General features: G+C 41.8%; 1 protein-coding gene across 1 annotated transcript in view; it reads left to right on the forward strand.

Moving 5' to 3' along the window:
• MOXD1 (monooxygenase DBH like 1) overlaps nucleotides 1–10,338 on the forward strand; it is a 91,909-nt gene that overhangs the window by 59,048 nt on the left and 22,523 nt on the right. Inside the window, exons 5-7 of the mRNA XM_082731446.1 lie at nucleotides 7,630–7,809; nucleotides 8,096–8,198; nucleotides 9,862–10,028. Of these exons, the coding sequence (XP_082587572.1) occupies nucleotides 7,630–7,809; nucleotides 8,096–8,198; nucleotides 9,862–10,028 (450 nt within the window). The remainder of the gene's footprint in view (nucleotides 1–7,629; nucleotides 7,810–8,095; nucleotides 8,199–9,861; nucleotides 10,029–10,338) is intronic.

Raw genomic sequence — 10,338 nt, forward strand, 5'->3', positions numbered from 1 at the left:
TCATAGGCTGCATAGCATTATGAGCCAGATGCCCTTTGGATAACCTCTGTCAGAGATGGCTTACTGGCTTTTCCATGGACATCAACCTGTGCCTGGGGTGGGTATGTAAAGCACGGTGCCAGGAACAAGAATGGGCAGGAAGAAAAGTGATGGAGATTTACCAAATTTCCAGCTCATTACACATTCCATCCATTACCTCTCTCCTTTTGTTTTAATTTTTAATTTGTTGAATTGCAAGTTGTTTTTGGAAAGCTATGATCTACTCATGTTTCAACAAGCAACATCTTAAATGGGTAGACTTGGAAGAATAAGCATAGGAAAGTTGCTCATAAGAGTTCTCATAACCTCCTGTTTTTCTCACACTGACTCAGTATCCTTGGACAAGTCAAGAAGAGAACTCCTCCTCCCTCCCTGCCCTGCTCTTTTTTTACCCTCCAAAAGTAAAACTAAAGTAAGATACACATATACTTAGCTATTAGATAATAAAACTTCTTTAACTCTCTCAAGGGCACTTTCATATTCATCAAGTAAAATAGCCTTAAGACTAAATAACTACATGGAATTATTTAATGTCAATCATGTTAGGGGAAACAATGTGCATTTGTAATAAGTTTGTGTCTCAAACCAATGCAGGGACAATCATGACCTAGGTGTAAGTGTACAAAGCTGTGAATTGTTACTTTATGATTAAAAAAAAAAAATGAGAGTGAAGGATGTATTAGTTTCCTAGGGATGCTATGGTTAAGTGACTACAAGCCAGGTAGCTTGAAAAAGCAGAAATTCATTCTCTCACAGATCAGGAGGCCAGAAGTACAAAATCAAGGCATTGGCAAGGCCATCCATGCTCCGTCTGAAGGCTCAAGGGGAGAATCGTTCCTTGGTTGTTCCAGCTTCTGATGGTCTCTGGTTTTCTCTGACTTGTAGCAGCTTGAGTCCAATCTCTGTGTCCACCTTCACTTGGTTGTCTTCTCTGTGTGTATGTCTGAGTCTGAATCTGCTCCTTTCTCTTCTATAATGATACTGGCCATTGGAGTTAGATCCCATCCTGAACCAGTGTAACTTCATCTTAACTAATAACATTTGCAAAGACCCTCTTTCCAAATAAGGGCATATTCTGAGGTACCAGATGGACATGGTTTTTGGAGGGACACTGTTCAACTTGTACAGGGGAATAAAGCAATAATATGTTTCTTTATTATTATTGTTGAGGTAATTGGTATTTGAAGTTTGCAAAAGCATGTGGATTCTTAAGTTTGTCAATGTTCAGTGGCTTTTTGGAGAAGTCTTTTTGGAACAGAATCTGTTTGCCAGTAGGTGTTGGTGAAAGACCATCAGGCAGGCACAGTTTTGTCAAGGACCCCAAAACTTTAATGACAGAAAGATATCATACATTTCCACTCTGAGTTTCTTACCTCCTATTCTGATATAGTGCCTAGGTTCTAAGTTCTAAGGAATTTTGATACACTTAGAAGCTCTTTGTCTTATCCCCATCTCATTTTATTCTATAGAACAAGGTCACACCAAGTAAGATTCTTCAGATCATGTCATTATTTTATGTAATTAAAGTTTTTTTCCCAATCATATTGTCTCCAACTCTGGCCTCATGTAACTAGAGTGAATAGAAATTCTTTCTTCTCGTACCAAAAATAATCAAGTCATTTACTGAGAGCTGATTAGAAGGTATACATAGATTTTAAAAGTTTTGCAATGGGAGCGAAGTCCTTTTCATTTTCTGAAACTTGTCCCCTGCCCTGAACAGATTATCCTCATCCATAGCCAAGGAACAGAACACAGAACAAAATAAAGAAAGATTGATATGCATGGAAGTAGAAATGTGAATCATGACTTTTTAAAAAAAGATTTTATTTATTTGACAGAGAGAGAGAGATCACAAATAGGCAGAGAGGCTGGCGGGGTGGGGGGGATGCGGGCTCCCCGCGGAGCAGAGCGCCCGATGCAGGGCTCAATCCCAGGATCCTGGGATCATGACCTGAGCTGAAGGCAGAGGCTTAACCCACTGAGCTACCCAGGCGCCCTGTGAATCATGACTTTTGAGCTCCTTTATGAAAAGTTGTGAAAGTATCTTCAGTATCCCAAGTAGAGACTCAAAGGGGGAAGGTTACAGGATTGATCCACAATTGTGTCCGTGTCACTTGTAAGGGGCTGGTGCACAAGGAGTTTCAAGGAGCCTCCTGGGAAGAAGTGGTAGGTTAGAGACTGGAGAGGTGTGAAAGAACCAATAGCCAGAAAGAGGGACAGAAAGAGAATTTTCGAGAGAGGACAGTCCTGGGTGGTTATAAGTGCAGGGTGGGATAGGGGATTCGGTTGCTGAGGTGGGAGGCGGGGATGCAGGATAGGTCACTGGCATTGAGACAATCAAGAAATCAGGAGGCAATAAATTTCATGACTCCGTCTTGCTGATGGAAAGGCTTCATTTCCATTCAATAGTTACTAAGCAGTCTCTGTGTGGCAGGGATTATGCTAGACATTGACCTGGATAAAGAGGGTAAGAGAAGATGACAGGGGGGCGCCTGGGTGGCTCAGTGGGTTAAGCCGCTGCCTTCGGCTCAGGTCATGATCTCAGGGTCCTGGGATCGAGTCCCGCATCAGGCTCTCTGCTCAGCAGGGAGCCTGCTTCCTCCTCTCTCTCTCTCTGCCTGCCTCTCTGCCTACTTGTGATCTCTCTCTCTGTCAAATAAATAAATAAAATCTTTAAAAAAAAAAAAAAGAGAGAAGATGACAGGGTCATGAGAACAGTGTAATATTTGGGGCTTCTCAGTTCTCAGGTTCAGTTTTACAGTGTTAATTTCCACATTGTTCTTGGCTATGCTTAGTATCTCTCTTTTTTCTTGTTTTCTCTTTTACTGCTAAGTCCTCTCAAGAGCACCCCAGAATTTCAGTTACTTGAACTAACTGGAGTCAGTTTTACTCTGAAAAGTCCTTCAGGTTGGGTGCCTCAGTTGGTTAAGTGACTGCCTTCAGCTCAGGTCATGATCTTGGAGTCCCTGGATGGAGTTCCGCATCAGGCTCCCTGCTCGGCGGGGAGTCTGCTTCTCCCTCCGACCCTACCCCTTCTCATGCTCTCTCTTTCTCTCAAATAAATAAATACAATCTTAAAAAAAATTGTAGGCTTCCCTCTCATCCCTATTCCATCTGTGATTTTTTTCTAGACTATTGTTTTGCTCTGCATGGGGGCTAAAGATAACCTCCCCCTCTCTCTCTGCCTGCCTCTCTGCCTACTTGTGATTTCTGTCTGTCAAATAAATAAATTAAAAAAAAAAAAAAAGCCCTTTAAAAAAGGGGGGGGGGCGCCTGGGTGACTCAGTGGGTTAAAGCCTCTGCCTTCGGCTCAGGTCATGATCTCAGGGTCCTGGGATCGAGCCCCGCATCGGGCTCTCTGCTCAGCAGGGAGCCTGCCTCCCCGCCTCTCTCTGCCTGCCTCTCTGCCTACTTGTGATTTCTGTCTGTCAAATAAATAAATTAAAAAAAAAAAACTTTTAAAAAAGATAACCCACAGGTGCCAGGCCATCCTTGCTGGGCCTCTAACGCATGTGAAGATGGGTGTAGGGAATTCCCTTCTGTTCTGGTCCGTAAGTCACCCCTGCGTACAAGAACACAGGAATCAGGAACTCTGTCATCAGGTGTTGGTGTCACTGTGTCCCACTTCCGTTGGCATTTCCTATTCCTTTTAATTTTTTTTCTTCTGCAATCATATAGCCAGCCTAAAACAAAAATAAAATTAAATGTTTGTCCCAGTCTCAGAAATACCCATTTATCCACATCTGTATACCTTATGTTGCCCTGAACTTCTTTGACAATTTTTGTAAGTTTAATATTTTTTTAATAGAAGCAACTTCTGGCATTTCCATTGAGATTGTTATGATACTGTGACATCTCTGAAGTAACCAAAGTAAGTCTCCCTGTTTAAGTGCTGTCCCTTGGAAGCAATGATTCCCTACAGCCTTTTTGTCTCAGAAATATTTTTAATGTAAAAATTGAATGATTATTTCAAATGATGCGATGATGCAGAAGCAGTAGTCCTTCTTGCATGGACAGTTCCCAAATACACAAGAAAGAGTAGTGTTGCATGCTTGCAGTCCACCTACCTGAAGGCTGTATCATGGAGCAGCGCTCTCTCCATCCGCACAGGGTGCTCTCCGGTCTGGGGCCCCAGCCTTGTTTGGGCTAAGGAAGGATGACACTGCAGGTTTGTGGAGCTGGTTGACGAAGCAGCGGATAATGAGCAGCTGTCTTTTCTGGAATTGGGAGCAGGGCCCTGGCATCACTGTGCTCTGGAGGTGTGGCAGGAAGCTTTGTGGGCAATTCTGCTCTGTGCGGGGCACCTAGAGAGAGCCAACCCCAACTCTGCTCAAGACTCTCATTACCTGGAGCTTGTCCCCTGCACTGAACAAGCTACGACTGCCCATGGGAAATATCCTCGGGGTCTCAATGAATTATTCCATACGGTCATCTTAAAATTCCTTCTCCAGAAATTCTTCTGTTTTTCAGTGGTTTGATAACCTGCTTTGTTTCTCTGATATTAGTGGCACCTTTGTTCAGTTTAGACATGCTCACTTCTCACTTCTCTCTGTTTGAACTTCATCTCACATCGTTTCTGTTTTACCAAGAGCTTTGCTTTTTCCAAGCCTTCATACTTTCTCTCCTATGAACAGTGCTCAGATTTGAATGCAGAAAGTTTCCCTATTCTCTTATAAATGTATTTTTTTCTTGGGAAAAACTTTCAGGCTGTCCCCTTGGTTTGTAGTCTGGAGGTCAAATTACAATTTAATTCTCTTTGAAGACCTCGGGTTTTGAAGAGACACCTTGTTATTTGCTCTCCTTAGGAAACAACATAACCAAAGGCCACCACCTGTCTCGTCTCCCTAAGGGCCAAGGGACGCTTGAACTGGGGTGGCAAGGAGGGCAGGAGACTGCTCCCCCAAGACGTAAGGCTCCCAGTTTTCCCCCTCCCTCTCACTGGGAGCAGCTTCCAGAGCCTGACGCATCTCCATCAATGAAGTATTGCAGCTAGGAGAGTACTGACTTTGAGGTCAGACCAGCCTTGTCTCAAATCCCCATCTACTCTTTCCTGCCTTGGTACTTTGGACTTGTTGCCTAATCCTCTGAGTCTCAGTTTTCTCATCTGTAAAATGGAGTCAGTAACAGTAACCTAATAGATTGCTGTCAATATTACATGAAATGACAAATCCAGTGACTGGCAGAGAGTAGAGTAGGTGTTAAATAAAATACAGATGTTATTATTATTCCTAGAATACACTAGTAGCTTAGAAGCTTTGCTGTTGTTTTTGACACTCGCTGTATTAAAAAAATAAATAAATAAAATAAAAATAAATAAATAAAATAAAATAAAGTACTTGTTTCTAAAAGTTTCTTTTAAGAAATTGACATGAAGCTCCTTAAAAGCTTAATAAATTCTACACGCGCACTTAACACACACACACACACACTCTCTCTCTCTCTCTCTCTCTCTCACTTGGCCTCGATGAAGTCCATTTGTTTCTGTAGCTGCCTCAGCAACACCAACCTTCCTTTGTCCTCCGGGCTCCCTCCTGGGACCGACCTTGTGAAGCTAAGCACAACCTACAGGTTCTGCCTGAACCCATAAGGCACTTCGAGAAAATGTCTCCCGTGCCTCTTTTCCTGTGGACTTGCTCGCAGCACCCCATCTCCCTTGGAGCTCCAGGTGCCCACTGAAGTCTCGCGAGAAAGCTCAAACCAGATGTGGGGGCTGAAATCTAATCGCAGTCCTAGGCTACCCTTTTGCGTCCTGTATTATGCAACCATGCTTGAACAATAACTGTCATTTTCAAACAAAATAGAAAATAGTTTCTGCCTCCAGGGTGCGCGGTTCTTTAGAGGCGAGACAAGTGCAAACAAAGCCATGTGCAGTGTCATTTCTGTGAATGTGATGTTAAAGATGCGTGTGTGGGGGTTAGCCGCAGTGTGACTCACAATGCAACACAGAGGCAAGCTGGGTTGAAAAAGTGGGACCTCCAGCTGCCTACTCAGATCTCTGCCTACTACATACCGTTTCCCTGTGTGGGCGCTTTGATTTTCTGATTAAGAAAGAAAGAAAGAAAAAAAAAAAAAACCATGTAGAAAATCAAAATGGAAAGTTTAGGAGAGACAATAGCTAAAAACACTATCTTTATATACATGTCTAAAGCAGGGCACAAGCAAGGGTTTCAAAATGCATTGCCTGCATTTGAGTAGTTAGGGGAAGGGCGAAGGTGTTGAGCTCTAAGGCAGGTAAAGCCTTGGAAATTTAGGGACACATGAGGGCTTCTTTAGCAGATGTATGGAGTGTTCAATGAACCCTGAACCCTGGAGCCCTGTACTTAGTACAACTAAGTAACTTAGCCACAGGTAAGTTACTGCAGGCAACTTCCTGCAGGCACGGCACTTGGGGACCTGCAGAGGCGCTTAGCTCTTTTCGAGTTCCTGGACGGAGGAAGGTGGGCAGGTGGTATGAAGAGAACTCACAAGAGGGACCGTGGAAGGAACCTGCTGTCGTGCACTGGGATGTCAGAGTTACATCCAACTTGACCGCTCATTCTCTGTTCACTGGTTTCTACTTCCTCTCCTAATTTGAGTGATGTCACAGGAGCACATTACTACGATGTTGTTTTCTCTCCCAGATACTCATAGTAAGAATTTTATTTTAATCACTAAAATAAAACTATCCATTATTGAGTCCTACGTTGTGTCTAGCACTATGCTTAGCACCAGATAGAAATATAGATGATAGATCGATAGGTTGATAATGGAAAGATGATGTAGCGAACTAGCTAGTTAGCTAGATGATAGACGAATGACACATCATCTGTCACCATCAGTAAAGATCAATAAAGGTAATATTCTGAGGTGGAAGAGAGACTGAGAAAGTTTATGTCTATTTACAATCTTGATTTTTAAAAAATGTGGTTAGCCACAGTGTGACTCATTGTGACTTAGAAAGAAGGAAGAAAGGAAAGAAAGAAAAAAGGAAAGGAAAGGAAAAGAAAAGGAAATAAGAGAAAAAAAAGAGGGAAGAGGCCCAAGGACAAAGTAGCCTGGAAGAAAGCATGTTTTCAAACAGCTGCCACACAGAATGATAAGGAAAACAAAAGTGAGTTCAAAACCGAAACAGATCAGTAAATCCTATGATTCCTGGAGGAAAGTGTTATCTCATCTCTTTTTTTCCCCCTAAGATTTACTTCCTTATGTATTTGAGAGAGACAGAGCCTGTGAGTCAGGGGAGGGTCAGAGGGAAAGAACCTCCAGAGACTCCCCAGTGAGCTTGGAGCCCAGCATGAGGTGAGGCTCTATCTCGGGACCCTGAGGTCATGACCTGAGCTGAAACCAAAGGCTGGACAGCTCAGCCCACTGAGCCACCCAGGTGCCCCATGGGTTGGTTATCTCACCTTCGCCATTGCCGGCGTCACCATCATTATCCTTGTTATCTTCTCCAGAACAAATTAGTTTTGAACCACACCATAACCTTGGCATCGTTGAGAGCAGGATTCCCTTGAAAAACCGATCATCGTTTCTGCTAGTTTCCTGCCTAGTGCTGGGGATGTACGGGGGTTTGACTCATGGCCCCCTTCCTCTCGTCTGTGCTTTGTTCAGGTGGAGCCGCTGATACAGAGAGGCCACGAGAGTCTGGTCCACCACATCCTGCTCTATCAGTGCAGCAGCAGCTTTAACGACAGTGTCCTGGACTATGGCCACGAGTGCTACCACCCTAACATGCCTGATGCCTTCCTCACCTGCGAGACCGTTATTTTTGCCTGGGCCATTGGTGGAGAGGTGGGACCAATGATTACTGAGATGGGACACTATTCGTGGCTCATGTTTTTCCCCGCCTTCGGTTCTGATACTTATAAGTAAAGCTCTATACATTATCTCTGATAGGAGGATGGCTTATTTTTCCTTCCATTGGAAGCGATTCTCTCCTTAAGCCATTTTGTTATATCCACTCTAGATCATGGAGTTCCAGAATGTTGAAATATCTTTGAGAATGGTTGGTTTTTGCGTGGAATAGAACATTTAGGGACTTTTATAGGGCACGTCTTATGGAATTTTCCTTACTTAGGGTTTTTCCTACCCACCTCATGTTGGATTATCCCTTGGCACTTCGTTAGATCCTCGTTATGTGCTCCTGGAGGTCCATTATGACAATCCGACTTATAAGGAGGGTGAGTTTATTCTTCATATGTTTTATCTGTGATTTTTAAAAGTTCTGTAACTCCCATCTTAACAGGGTTGAAATATACTCCCGCCCAATATTAGAAGGAATTAACCTATATGTTTGTCATCCAAATTAGGATACTTTTTAGAGAAAATGAGGATACTATTAAAAATTACACTGGGACAACAGTGATCAATGAGCCCATGAACTGGGCAAAATGGATACGTGTGGTCACTGATCTTAAAAAAAAAGTGCATCTTACTTTCCAAGAAGTAGGATAGTAGATTTTTCTCTTTGTGATATAAATTAGTTCCCAAAACATAGTGCTTATGAAACATTTTCTGTCTGTACATATGAAAGGCTACCAATCATCACACTAGAAAATATTAATATTTTGTTATGGGGTAGGAAAACCATAAATATGCTCATGAAATATTTATGCAATGATATTATTTAATATGATATTTAAGTGAAGAGGGCTTATACTTACATTTGATTTCTGAATCTAGTTTTCTAAACTTATTTATTTAATATTCTAAAACCAAAAAGTCTAAAGATTCAATATGAAGTTCTCAACAGGAGTAACTCAAAGTTATTATTTTACACTGATTTGTGCAATTATTCAGCAAATACTGAGCACCAACTATGTCTCTGCTCCGTGCTTAAGTGTGAGTGAAAAACACACCAAACACACCAAACCAGGTGGAAATTATAGTGTAGTAAGAAAGAGAGACAATAAAAATAATCACAGCAATTAATATAAAATTATGTATATGCCAATGGTTCCGAAGGGTCAATTTGGTAATGACAGGTAAGTAAGTCAGCCCTGCAGAAAGGAGGCAGTTTTTTCAAAGTCAGTGGAACGAATTTATGAAGGGTTTGGGTCTCATGCTCTCCCTCCTTATGATAATTGTCTCAGGAAGGAATGTGTCTTACTTTCATCCTCACATGCCTATTGTTGTTCTTTCTAGTCACAGAATAGATTCTTAATATTTTTTGTTGACTGAATGACTACTTTGTTAAGTGATTAAAAGGATGGTGGCAAACTATAAAGAAAATTAATCATCAGTAGTTTATTCTGTCAGCAGGTGGTCTCTAGACCAAAGGGCTTTTACGTCTACGAAAATGTTACTGAACTTTACCTGAAAACAATACAAAATAAAGTTTTGTTGAGTTAGTCTATATTCTAATGAATGACTAGAATTTTCCTTCTGTCTGTCTTTATGTTAGATCATTGTGGAATATTATCAGCTAGACAACACAAACATTTCTCCCATGGTATACTGTGTAAGTCAAAAATAGTTGCAGACAATACGACAACTTACGTTTTCATTCCTGTTTTTTTTTTTTTTTAAGATTTTATTTATTTATTTGACAGAGAGAGACAGAGCAAAAGCAGATGGAGCAGTAGACAGAGGGAGAAGCAGGCTCCCCATTGAGTTGGGAGCCTGATGTGGAGCTCGATCCCTGGACCCTGGGATCATGACCTGAGCCAAGGCGCTCCTTAACTGTTGTTTGTGAACCTGAATGTTGTCTTCCATTAATCTTTACTTGTAATTCTTTCCCTTGTGAGGTTTTAAGGAAAATTCACAAATCCATTCAACTGAATATAGAGAACTTCCTTTTTTTGAGAACTCAAACTCGCTTTTAATTATATGCTCTTATTCCAGGCTTAATAGATAATTCTGGACTGAGGTTATTTCATACAGCAGACATAAGGAAGTACGATGCTGGGGTGATCGAGGCTGGCCTCTGGGTAAGCCTCTTCCACACCATCCCTCCAGGGATGCCTGAATTCCGGTCCGAGGGTCACTGCACTCTGGAATGCCTAGAAGAGGTATGTGGAGGATGAGGTCTGTGAGCCGCTATTCATTGATTCATCAGTGTTCTCGGAAAACTATGTTTGGGGAATCCCATGCTTATTATTATTAATCTTATTCTTGTTGTCATGCTCTAAAGCCATTACTTATCATTGTAGCAAGATCTTTGATTGCTTTTTTAAATCTTGGAGGGTGTAGGAGTAGAATTCTGGACAAAAATACCTTCCAGGATGGTTTCCTTCCTGACCTACTTTTTTTTTTTTTTTTTTTAAATATTTGACACTTTATTTTATCTCTTACAATTTCTACCTTGGTTCATGTGGTCAC

The sequence above is a fragment of the Mustela nivalis genome (assembly GCF_964662115.1).
Source record: "Mustela nivalis genome assembly, chromosome: 5".
NCBI classification, from domain to species: Eukaryota; Metazoa; Chordata; class Mammalia; order Carnivora; family Mustelidae; genus Mustela; species Mustela nivalis.